The 12502-nt window shown below is 44.4% G+C and overlaps 2 protein-coding genes across 7 annotated transcripts in view; both read right to left on the minus strand.

The window, feature by feature from the left end:
- Positions 1–4948, minus strand: part of ahdc1 (AT hook, DNA binding motif, containing 1) — a 19635-nt gene extending 14687 nt beyond the window's left edge. For all 5 annotated transcript variants that reach the window (XM_013909608.1, XM_013909606.1, XM_013909609.1 and 2 more), the window contains exon 1: positions 4383–4948. The gene's annotated coding sequence lies outside the window, so the exon portion shown is untranslated. The remainder of the gene's footprint in view (positions 1–4382) is intronic.
- A 1232-nt stretch (positions 4949–6180) lies between these two features.
- yrk (Yes-related kinase) overlaps positions 6181–12502 on the minus strand; it is a 17252-nt gene continuing 10930 nt past the window's right edge. Inside the window, exons 7-13 of one of the 2 annotated variants that reach the window (XM_005728312.2) lie at positions 12255–12404; positions 10442–10597; positions 9632–9811; positions 8838–8914; positions 8592–8745; positions 8300–8431; positions 6181–7447 (exon numbers count right to left, since the gene is read on the minus strand). In XM_005728312.2, coding sequence (XP_005728369.1) covers positions 7239–7447; positions 8300–8431; positions 8592–8745; positions 8838–8914; positions 9632–9811; positions 10442–10597; positions 12255–12404 — 1058 coding nt within the window. In that variant the 3' untranslated portion in view covers positions 6181–7238. Of the gene's footprint in view, positions 7448–8299; positions 8432–8591; positions 8746–8837; positions 8915–9631; positions 9812–10441; positions 10598–11161; positions 11327–12254; positions 12405–12502 lie in introns of both variants that reach the window. The other variant, XM_005728311.2, reaches the window with a different exon arrangement.

Raw genomic sequence — 12502 nt, forward strand, 5'->3', positions numbered from 1 at the left:
TGAGGAGAATCACTAACAAGTCTCTGCTTATCCTCTGACTCACTGTTTTTAAACACACATACCCAGACACATGTATACTCACACACAGCTGTAAAAAAAAAAGAAAAGAGAGAAACTCTAAGAAACACAAAGCTGCACATGTGCAGATAGGTGTGTGTGTGTGTCTGCGATGATGATGATGCGATCGTGTTGTGTGCCCAGACACGGAGAGATGCTTCTTGTGCGTGCGTGTACGTCTGTGTCTGCGTGTTTTCCCCATCTCTCGCTCCTCTTTAATAATTGAGCTGATTCTGTCCAGCTTGTTAGGGAGGTACACAGCAGCTTCACACTCTGTCTTTCTTTCCTTCTCATCCCTTCTGCGCCGGTCAATCCTTCCCTCCCCATACTTCCATCTTTGCCGCTCTCCCTTCATTTATCACCCTTTCTCCTTCCTGACCCCTCTGTCCTCTCTCTGTCTCATGTGCTCTCCCTCCCTCCGTCCCTTCCCCCAGCTCTCTTCCCTCACAAATCCCTCCTGTTCTTTGACCTCTCTCTCGCCTTCTCCCTCAGCAGCCTCCCCCTCCACCCCACTGCCCTCCATCATCCCTCTCCTCTTGCCTATCCCCACACCCCGCCGCACCTCGCTCCATCCTCCGGAGGTGAGAGGTCGGTGCTTCCTCTCCACTGTCAGACTCAAACCGGCTGCAACCAGACCCGTTGGAGGGGGGTATGGGAGGTAGGGGTAAGGGGGATGAAGAGAATGAGGACTTGTGATGAGGAAGGACATATAGGAAAGGAGAGGCTGAAGGAGTGAAAAAGACAAGTGAAAGGAGGAAAAAAGAAAGGTGTGTTGGGGGAGGAGGGTGGCACTGACTGGAGGACAGGTGTATGGAGAGCAGTGGGGTTAAAGGAAGGAAGGAGGCGAGAGAAAAAGAGAAGGGTAGATGTCTCCTCTTGAGTCACCGCTTTTGGCGCGGAGGAGCCGTTTTATGAATGTATCGTGTGGGAGGTGACAGAATGGAGCATACAAACACTGCTTACACTAATGCTAAACGGTTGCTGTGTGTGTGGGTGCATCCGTGCGTGTGTGTGTGTGTGTGTGTGTGTGTGTGTGTGTGTGTGTGTGTGTGTGGGGGGGAGTTGAACCACGTTTACCTGCCTGTGGCAAAAGCTATTTCACTTCAGGTAACCATTAGATTAAAAAGAGTCATAAAAGATGGAACCCTTCACCCCAAGGACAAAGTAGTGACTAATTATTATTTTTTGCCAATAGTAGCTTGTTGCAGAGAAAAAGTTTTTAAATATGCCCAAACATGTCCTTTCACTCTACATTTCATTTAGAGGTCTTTTAGTACATGATGTCAGTTTTTTTTCCCTCCTTTTTTTCCACCAATGATTTAGAAACAACAGCAAAATAAGCATTAATTTTGTTTGTATGGCGATACTCAACTTAGGCTCAGAGGACAAATCAGACCCACCAGAGGATGCCAGCTGGCTAACTCCTTTAATAAAACTGACTAAAGAGGTTCAGGTTGTGTTTGAGTGGTTTACATATAAACGTTTGGAGCTAAAGCGCAGTGGAACAACTGGATGCAGTATGATATGTTACATAGGTCTTAAAAAAAAGGTTGGGTCTTTTTAATGTTTATTTGTTTTATACTAGAAATATTATTGTTTGTTTATTAACTGGCCTCTGGCCTCCTGTCATTGCATAAAGATGGCCTCTGGGCAAATCGAGGTGAAAATCCCAGCTTTAGAGAGAACCGCTAACAACTCTGAACGCTATCCAACCAAATTCTGTTGCTTTGAGGACAGTGAATGGCTTATTTGTGGTGTGTTGGTTAATCTGTGCTCTGCAATCAGTTACTTCTGTATTTTGGGAGGCATTTCAAGTACAAAGTATTATTAATTGCTGGACTCATTTAAGATAATGGTTTAAATTCCCTTTTCCCTGAGTGCTGCTGTGAAGGGTTCAGAGTTGAGAGCCACAATGATCTTCAGCTGTTGTTTAAAAAAAAAACAAAAAAAACTTCACTTTGTTGCATTCAGCCAGTTTTGCACACAGCTAGAAGGCAGATGCTTTGCAGAACTAAGGAGAGTCCTTTCTTTTTGGAGAATAAGCATTTGAACAGATCCAATCTCCTATAGGATATCCTTTCAGATTTAATCTCCGCTGTTTGCATTCAAGAATGCACCAATTATGAAGCTATGAGCCAGTGCAGATTTTTATAAAAATTTGCCAGAATGGTGGCATTTTTCTGTTTTTTCTTCTCTTTTGTTTTTTGTAGTTATTTATTACACCTTGACAACAAAGAAACGGAAATCTCCAGTATGACAAAAATAACTCAACTGTTTCAAAGTCTTTCGAATCATCCTCACAATATCTTTGAAGGTTTAGCCAGCACAAAATTGGTAAACATTATTTTATGTTAGATATTTGGCCAATATAAAGGTGCATCCCGATTTGTGTGTGCGGCTCAACTTAAGCAGATGATTTGTCACAAGACCACAGAGAGTTTTACTCAATGATCCTGGCTCTGACGTGAAAAGCCCTGTGTGCAGAGTTGATGCATCAAAACCTCCATTCAACAGGTTGCACCATCCTGCTTAGCTCAAAACTTGCCAAAGACACTGAGAAATCAGTGGAAGTCAGTGGCTATACTGTACCACTCCATGCCCTGTGTGTGTGTGTTTATGTGCGTGTGTGCGTGCGTGCGCTTATAGGTGAATATGTGCGTCCATTCTGTCTTCTCCATCTCCATGACGACCTCCATATCAAGGGGACGTCTGACTATGGCAACCTCACATGCTGATAGGCAGAGAGAGAGGAAACAGGTGATTGGTTGAGCTGTCGGCTGTCATATCAGCAGGGTGTATCTTTGTTACACGCACACAGACACACACATTCAAAACACGCACACACACACACTGACTTGTCTGTGCCATCAACCTATACGCCTACAAACTGCAGCAAGGCACAAACAAAAGGTACCTCCAAAGCACACACACTCTCAGATTTGAGACGAGATGTGGTGTGTTAGGTGCGCTGACCCTGCCAATGAGGACAGGAGGAACATCAACGGAGCTACAAGGCCGTTGCTATGACAACTAGCCCCGCTCACACAGGTAGGAAGCACAATGGGCCTAAGCTGTTATATGTTCACATTCCCTCTGTTTGTCACTCACTCTCTCAAACACACACACACACACTACCATGCACTCAAGACAAGTCTGACAGACAGCGGCTGAATGCCAAGGTAAGGCCATTTCCTTTTCATTCCAGCATTCAGAGGGTTGAAATTATTCATTATGTCCAAGTGGACCTGCCAAAAAGAGAACTCACTCTTCAACCAGCCACTGAGAGAGTGAGACTGTGTGAGTGAGAAACAGACAGACAGACAGACAGACAGAGCATCACTCTGCATACTAACAGCACCTGCACTAGGGCAGCCTGTGCACGTCTCTGAGGGGCCCTTAAATAACGAACTGTCACTGCCCAGACACTGACATTGACTTCTCTCATCCCCTCTTCTTCTCCTTTCTTGCACTTCCTCTGCACCCTCTCTCTCTCCTTTTTTTCTTTGCACCCCCTCCCTCCTTTTCTACTAAACCACAGACAAGAGCTGATAATCACCACCATGAGTATGCCTTGTCTCCAACACACTGCCTCTGTTGCCACTGCAGGATGTGCTGCTGCTGCGTCCTGCCTTATTGCCGTGACAGATCTGGGGGGCTGCCGAGAAGGAAACCAGAGGGCTGGATGGATGCTCTGCTTCAGAAAAACATCTGTCCGCCAGCAGGAGTTGTGCTCACAGCTACATCTGTACTACATGCACACTGATATGTAAATATATAGATATTAGAAAAGTCCAATCAAGCTGACCCACAGGTAAAAATCTGTGCAGACATTAAATGAACAGAAGAGAACATGTGTGTGTGTGGGTCTGTGTTTGTGTGTCAGCAGTGTGACAGTACCCGGGGTGCTACTGTACACTGCTGCCCTACCTTCACTGTACATATATATTCAGTGATAATGAGGCTAAGAGGTGAGAATCTTGCAAATAGTGAGGAAAAAATAGGTGAGGGTACACTGGGTTCACGCACGGAACTACACTGCGCGCACGCGCGTGTGTATGTGTGTGTGAGCGCACGCGCGTGTGTCTGAACATCATCATTTAAGGTCTAACCACACACACGCTGCATGCCCACAGTAAAGCCCAGATGACCCAGCAGCACGAGCGGCACGCATGCAGAGCTCCGTCCAGGTGACTGCGCCGATGAGGTTAGTGTAAGAAAAACATTTTTTTTTTAAACTCAGAAAGAAAGCCAGAGGTGCGCAGCACAGCTGGCTGAGTGGACGGCGAGCAAAATTTGAATGTTTTGTACATAGGTCGCGCACTCACCAAGGGACACAGAGTCTGGGGGCTCGCGCTGCCCGCTGGAGCTGTTGCGGTGTCAACGCTGGCTAGGGGCTCGCGCAGCTGTCGGCGGCGGCGCTCACTCCTCTTCCCGCCCGGGTCACGGAGCCGTTGCCTTGACGGCTGCAGCCGTCAGCGAACAGCATTCCCCCTTCATCTCAGCTCCCCGTGTCGGAAGGAGATAGTCCTCCCACATCAATGTAAACGCTGTATTCTCCCGCCGCGCGCCACCGTCTCGAGCGGCTCAACAGAAAAACCGCTCCTCTGGCTCACATCAATATCTGCACCACAAAAGACGGGAAAGCAAAAAAACAGAAAGGGGAGAAAATGTAAAAAATAAGGAGCAGGGGTGCTGCTTCACCGTCCTCTTTCTAATTCAGGTGCTGACACAGCCGCTTGCGAACACTGTGCTTCGGTTTGGGGTGACAGGCGCGGGACTCCCCACTATGCGGGAGGCGAAAATCGACCGTGCGCCCGTGCGTCTCTGCCTCTGCAATTCCAGCTCTCTGTCTCTCGTGCGCTCCGGTCTCGGCTGTGCCTCTCCAACGTGCCTGACTGTCAAAGCCATCCGGGCACCCGTAGCTGCCTTTACTTTACACCTCTGGAACTATGGGAACAGTAGTCTTCTGAAGAAAGAAAGCGAGTCACGGTGACGTTAGAGAGAGCGCAAACAGCAGCAACAATATCATAAACCATCGGGTCTTTATTAATAAATAAAGACCCGATGGTTTATGAAACATTTGTTATTAATAACTTTCTAATAACCGCTTATTCAGGGCTCTGTGGTAGATAATGCTTCAAGTAATATGAAGTAAAGTACAGCATCATACTCAGGTGATGCATAAACGTTAGGCACTGGTAAAGGAATCCCAAAGTAAAGAATAAATAACTAATATTATAACAATCAGCAATGGATTAATGTGAAATTAAATTGATTTACTGAAACAAATGAAGGAATTAATAAAGATTTACTGATCATAGTATCTTCCAGATCCACTATACGTTCCTGGATCAAGAGTTATCCATTGAATGACTCATAGCAAGTATCAGGTTTCTTTTTTTCATTCCTTCATCACTTTTCTAGAAACTATTCAAACATTTTTGTGTCTCTTTGTTGGAAATCGTTAACAATCTTTGGTAAATTCAGGGGAATTGCTGATGCAACAATTACACAGCCGCTGAGGCTGACTGATGGTTGGTATTTTCATTGTCATAGTGATAAAATCCACAATGAACACGCTGCAAAAGACTGCCATGCATTTACTCTACATTGATATTAACCTTGCTCAATAAAATATATTACAAATATTACAAATATTTTGTTTAATACCCATTAAGTTTATAACTATAACTATTTGTTCTAGTCCTGTATTCACATATCAAACAATGGTTTTGCAGATCACGTGGATATATTTATTTACACAGTTATGTTTGTGTCATTCACCTGTGATTGTAGACCTTTACAAAGCAGTTTGTGGAAATAATATAAACTGGTAGGCCCATTTAGTAAAAACAAAATCTCTCGGCGTGTGTTTAAAATCATAATAAAGTGAAAGGAAAATGTCTCAGTGTAGTGTTTGTTTTTAATTTGAATCTAGAAGTTGCCAAATTAATAAAGTTAAATAGTTAAAAGAACTAAATTTGCCTTTCAACTCAATCAGAAGTTTGACAGTAACTCGAAATTTGCTTTTAATCGTGTCATTTTACATATGCATATAAAAAAAGACATAGTGTGACGACATGACGGTGTAAGTGTCCAAGCACACACATAATCAGAGACATGTTCGAAAAAAAGATATCTGATCTTTATTACAACGACATGACAGGGGAATCTCATCATGAAGCTTACATTCATTTCAGACACCATCCTTCCACAGTCCTCTGATATATTTTTCCCCTGTTATGGATACCATATTGCCCTGCCCTCCCAAAAGGATGAAAATTGTATACATGTTAACTAGATATAGAAATCTTTGTGATGCACAGATATATCCAAGTTAAATTAAAACAAACAAAAGAGACAATCCATACAAAATTGCCATACAAAATATCAGACAAATAAAGCGCATTCCTGACCATCCCTCAAAGTTTCATAGCACAGTTTTAAAGGTACTTATTTGAAAACAGTCATTTGACCAGTTTAAAGGCACACATTGGCGATAGGGTGGAAAGCAGGAAACAGGCATGACTCTGATATCAGTTCAGCAGCTCTTTTTATCAGAAAGAGATAAAAACTGATCTCTGTTCAGTTAACACAGAACCTAGTACACAATGTACATAATCTATTCAGTGACCACATAGGGGCACGAGGTTCATTTTCGACTGCTTTTGGAGACTGTTTAAAGCAATGCGTGATAATCACCTGTTGCACCTGCGGTTCTTTCTCTTACAACATATTTATCTCAGGCGAAAAGTAAAATCTAGCTCCTCTCAAAAAGAGAAATCAAAGGACCTGAACGTATATGGCAGCTGAACAGATCATGTATCCACTCGACTCCCCCACCCCCCCAACCCCAACACAGCCATCTACATCTTCTTTCAGTTCCTTGTTGTCATGGTTACACAGTGAAGCAACATTACTGCCTGACCAGAAGAGCTCCAACTCTTCAACACGCCTAACTGATCTGTCCTGAACAGACTGCAGTGAACAAAGACAGAAGAGGGGAAACTGTCTTTAAACAGTTACAACAAAGTAATAATAATATGAATCTTTTATATGTGTGTGTACGTGTGTGTGTCCTGTATGGTACATGCACGTCAAATACCCTGAGAGCATGAGTATGAGTACTACAGCGTGCCCGTCAGTGTATTGCTGTCACGCCTGCCCTACACGTGTGCCGGTCACAGGTTTTCTCCGGGCTGATACTGTGGCTCTGTGGCGGTGAAGTAATCCTCCAGGAAGGACTGGAGGTACTCAAAGGTATGCCTCTCATCAGGCTCCCGCCTCCAGCACTGCAGCATCAGTTCATGGAGCGAGGTCGGGCAGCCCGGGGCACAAGGCATCCGGTAGCCCCGCTCCACCTGCTCCAGCACTTCACGGTTGTTCATTCCTAAAAAGAGACATATGCAGAGAGCGGGAATGTTGGCGTTAGAGAGAGAGACAAAAGTGCCAATGGATTCTGAAGAAAATAAAGATCTGACCACTTCCAGTATTGTAATTTATAAATGGTGCATAAACATCTGGAATTCTTTACATAGTAGATGTGAATGGTCTTAAAGTGAAACAGGCCTGTCCATTGGGGGGGGGGGTCCTGTATATTTTGGAAAACTGTATAAACCCCAGTATTTCAGGACTTTAATAGCCCTCTGAATTTGAACCATGACACGTGCCAAAACAATCTTTGTGGGCCCCCGGCAACTTCAGCTTTTTCATCAACGCAAAATTCAGTTTAAAGGCACACTGATGGGCATCCAGTGAGCATTACGGACCTGTTATTTCAATCAGGAATGGTTTTAAATTTTTACGAGTGGAGTCACAGAACTTTATGATCCCCTCACATTAGTGCTCTTCAATTAGTCTCAAATTATTCTTTTTGACAGCCCTCTATAAGAGGTTTGTAATCACAGCCAGACTGGCAGTAATTTTCTGGTTTCTCTCTTTTTTTCTTTCTTTTTTTTTTTTTTTAAAATATAAATGTTTTGTCCGTTTGGTTTTTCCATGTGGTACATACAGTACCAGGGAAGCACATAAGCTGCATGTTAGTTTACACAAGAGGTTAGCAGGTTCTTTAGAGATATTCTTCATTCATCCGCTGCGATTAGGTTTCTTTGAGACTGCTTTTCCAGATGATTGATAGTGTATAAAAAATTTTAAGAATGTAGATGAAAAATAACCCCTGGGAATTTCACTGTGGATAAGGAAAAACCTGTTGCTGCATGTGAATTAAGAAACAGAGCAGTACCTGGATATGGCACACGTCCCTTAGTGATGAGTTCAGTCAGTAGGATGCCAAAGCTCCAGACATCTGACTTGATAGTAAAGCGTCCATATAGCGCAGCTTCTGGAGCCGTCCACTTGATGGGGAACTTCGCCCCTGAAACCATGGCAACACAGTGGAGATGCATAATCATATAATTAGGATAGGTTGTGTATAAAAATATAGACATGGAGGCAGAAGGAAACTGTTAATCACAGCATTGTGCGAGTGTGGCTCTTTTTCTTAGGCGCACACAGTTAATGTGACATCGTGCTACCTTGTCTGGCTGTGTACTCGTTGTCCTCGATAAGTCTAGCCAGGCCGAAGTCGGCGATCTTGCACACCAGGTTGTCTCCAACGAGGATGTTGGCTGCTCGCAGGTCACGATGGATGTAGTTCATCCTTTCGATGTACGCCATTCCAGCTGCAATCTGCACACCCACACAGACGACAGGTGCTCAGACCTGTGGTAGATTATAAGCTGTTTTCTTTCTTTTTTCCAGTGTGCCTGACTATAACTCACCTGTGCAGCCATGTCGACCAGCTGAGGCAGCTTCAGACTCTGCCCCTCTCCATCTTTCAAGAAGTCCAGCAAACTTCCTAAATTAAAAAAGTTACAGGTGAGGTACAGGTGGGATCACGACAGACTCTTATACCTGCTGCGGTCCAGAAAAATAAAGAGAATCTGGTTTTGGTAGGGATTCGGCGTTTTGTTTAGCGGGGAATCAAGGGGGTGGGGGGGCCCTTAACTCTGACCTTCCACTTCACACAGTGCCACCTTAAGTCACCATCCCTTCTGCTAATTCATTGTTGTGTGGCGTGAAAGCCTTCGCTGGTGACTGCTTAGGTTTTTGTTCTTGGTAGTTTGTTTGATGCCAAGCAAGCAGGATATCTGAAAAATGTCCTTTTGAAAGATGGATGAAAGTTAGAGTGGCAGCCAATTAAAAATAATTATTAGTGCAGGTCTGGAAGTGTGGTCTACTTATTTATTTATTTATTTACTAGAAAGATTTCATTACTAGATAGGGAGTTTCTGAGAACCAGCTTTAATTTCCCAAGAACTACTGCACTTAATTAAAGAAATCTACCCATTGTTATTTGTTTATACGTTTATCCTGGTAATATCTGTATATTATTTTGCTCTGTCGGCGTATTATGATGACAAATTCAGAGGTTTGTCACCTCATTCAGGGAAGTAAAAGCCAGTCCAATTTATGGGGCGTTCAAATGTTCATTGAGGTTTCTACCTGCTGTAAGGGCAGCATTTCATATCTACAGTGTGTCAACCACACGTGGCGGTTTTACTTTTCCTGATACCTTGGCTCATGAACTCAGTGATAATGTAAATGGGCTCCTCAGACACAACGGCGTAGAGCTGCACCAGCTTGTCATGACGGAGTCTCTTCATGATCTGAGCCTCCTCCAAAAAGGCCTCGGGGGACATGGTTCCTGGCTTCAGAGTCTTCACCGCTACCTTGGTGGTGCCGTTCCACATGCCTGGCATACAGAAAAGCGTGTGTTAGCGCACACCTCAGAACCTGGACGAATGCACCTGTCTTTATGTCAGTGTGACACGGGGAAGGGTGCATATACTGTACATCCACTGTACCCAACAAATATGACAACACAAACACCAACACATACAGATGTAGATATCTGCCTGATATAAATATCTGTATGTGTGACAACAGGTACACAACATGCAGGCTATTTTGCATGCATATGACAGAGCATGCATGATGTGTGAGAGAGATGAAGAGGGAGGGAAGGGGGAGGTTCTGGTCTTACGTCAAAACCAGCAGCACTTGAGCTACATGGACAGACACAGAGCTCGGCCGGGCCTCAGGGAGAAACTCTGCACGGCTCAGAAAGCCAAAACGCTGGGATTTGACAGAAATTTCCGTAAGTGTAAATGCAAAAACATCTTTTTGGCAATGCCAGGTAATTCAACTGGAATACACATACTATCTCACATACACTGACATAAATGGCCATCAACAGGGCAGACAATGAGTGCTACCAACAATGTTTGCCACAGGACAGCAGCAGACACTACAAAGGACAATGACAGACAGCTTTCCCTCTGTGCCTCTAGAGGGTGTCAGAGGTTGGCGGCATCGGTCTCACCCATCCACACGTCCCCAAAGCAGCCCTGCCCCAGCTTCTGTTGCAGGGCCAGCGTGTTCCTCGGTACCTCCCAGGCGTCCCGCCCGAGACCCATGGTGAGCGGAGTGGAGTTGGGACAGGCCTTTGTCAGGTAATAACACAGCCCGTCATTAGAGCCTAAGTAAGGAAGGAAGAGGAGGAGGAGGAGGAGATAGGTGGCAAGAAGGTGGAGATGGGGGGGTGGGGTTAAGAATGGATGAAGAAAAGGGGGTGAAGTGGTGGGTGGAAAGATGGAAGGAAGAAGGGTGGGTGGGAGAGGTGACAAAGAGGTGAAGTGAGATGATGAAACATGCACATGCAGTCACAGGGGACCAGGAGAACAACTTTACACACCTGGATGTAAAACACACTTTTTGAAAAATTTTATTAAGTATTTGCCTCAGAAAATGTAAAAACAGGTGCAGACTACATCTGACAATGATGTGTGCGTTCCTACGTCTGTGTGGTCTGATCCTCAGGTGTATTTGTTGAAGATACAGGAAGAGAGCAAGAAACACAGATCACAGGGCTTTACCGTGTTTGCTCCTCACACCAGAAATGTTTACTGATGTTCTTCGAACTCAACAAACGCTTACGTGTTATATGTGACTGCTGCAGTTTTAATGTGTTTTCATTCTGGTGTGCATCTGTTGTTATCTCGCCTCCTCTCACCCACACGCATCCCCTCCCCTTTGGCCCTACCCATCCAGACTTCTCCGAACTGGCCGTTGCCCAGTTTCTTAATCAGCTGGAGAGATTCACGGGGAATCTCCCACATATCCTTGGTCTTCACTGATAAGTCGGCCAGCTTAGGCATGCCCCGCTTACAGCTGCCAATCAAACGGCAGCACAGTCCCGCTGCTCTCTCTGAGAGCGAGAGCGAGAGACAAACAGGCAGGCAAAAAAAAAAGGAAACAGGAGGAAAAGAAAACAGCAGGTGCAGAGATAAAGGAAGAACAAGACAGGTTGCTTATGCGCTTATGCAATTGACAACTTAACCGAAAACTAAAGGCGCAAGGAGAAATTCAGCACAACAGACATAAACAGACACTCTGAACAGCAGCAGCATGTGTAGATACAAAAAGGCAAAACAGGGACACTTGAGTTATGCTGATAAAACTGTCAGGTGGCTTCTGATTATCACAAACTGCAAAAAAAAAATTCAGTAGCAGCCACTAGGGGGCAGATTTATACTGACAGAGGAAGTACAGGGTGTGAGCCTTTCTTGTTACACAAACTCTAAATAAAAGGTTAAAAAGTCTGCAGTGATCAGTGGTTAAAGCACTCAGATACATTTAACAAAGTAAATATGATTAACCATGTCTCACAAACACATCATTACAAGTTTCCTAACTGTGAGGCATATCAAAATGTATTTTAAACATAGTACGTCATTTTTATGAAACGCCAAAGTGTAAACTCCATTTTAATGTTGCGGCTGTTGAGGTTTACCTCAGTTTGATAACTTGATAAGGAAGTTGGTAAAACAATCATATTAAAAGCTTAATATCCATCATTAATTTTTATTCAAAACACGAATCTGCAGAGTAAAGCAACGTAAGCCGCAAAAAAATGGAGGCACCACAGTGCTGCACGTGTGCAGTACTTTGGTTACTGCACCTACTTTCTGTGCCACTTAAATGCTCTAATTATGAGCATTTGAGTGGCACAGAACAGAATGAGATTGTAAATGTTGCTGATGCAGGTTTAAAGCCGAAGAGGCAAAAGCAAAAGAATGCTTTCACACTCCGAAGGAAAGGTAGAAAGGAGTGCACATTTCCTGCATTTCTGTTACCTTGGTAGTGCACGACCAACTGCTGCACGGTATCAAACTGTGATCTGGTGGTGATGTAGTAGCCGCCATTGTCTAGCTTACGAATCTTGTAATGCTTCACGTGGTCTCCCTTGTTGTCGTCCCAGTCACGGATGGAAAGAGAGTAAGCACCTGCAGAGAGGCGGGAGAAGGGAGAGGATTCAGATCTCTGTGTGTGTGTGTGTGTGTGTGTGTGTGTGTGTGTGTGTGTGTGTGTGTGTGTGTGTGTG

This window comes from Pundamilia nyererei, unplaced genomic scaffold (assembly GCF_000239375.1).
Source record: "Pundamilia nyererei isolate P.nyererei 1_Seehausen unplaced genomic scaffold, PunNye1.0 scaffold00028, whole genome shotgun sequence".
In the NCBI taxonomy this organism is placed as follows: Eukaryota; Metazoa; Chordata; class Actinopteri; order Cichliformes; family Cichlidae; genus Pundamilia; species Pundamilia nyererei.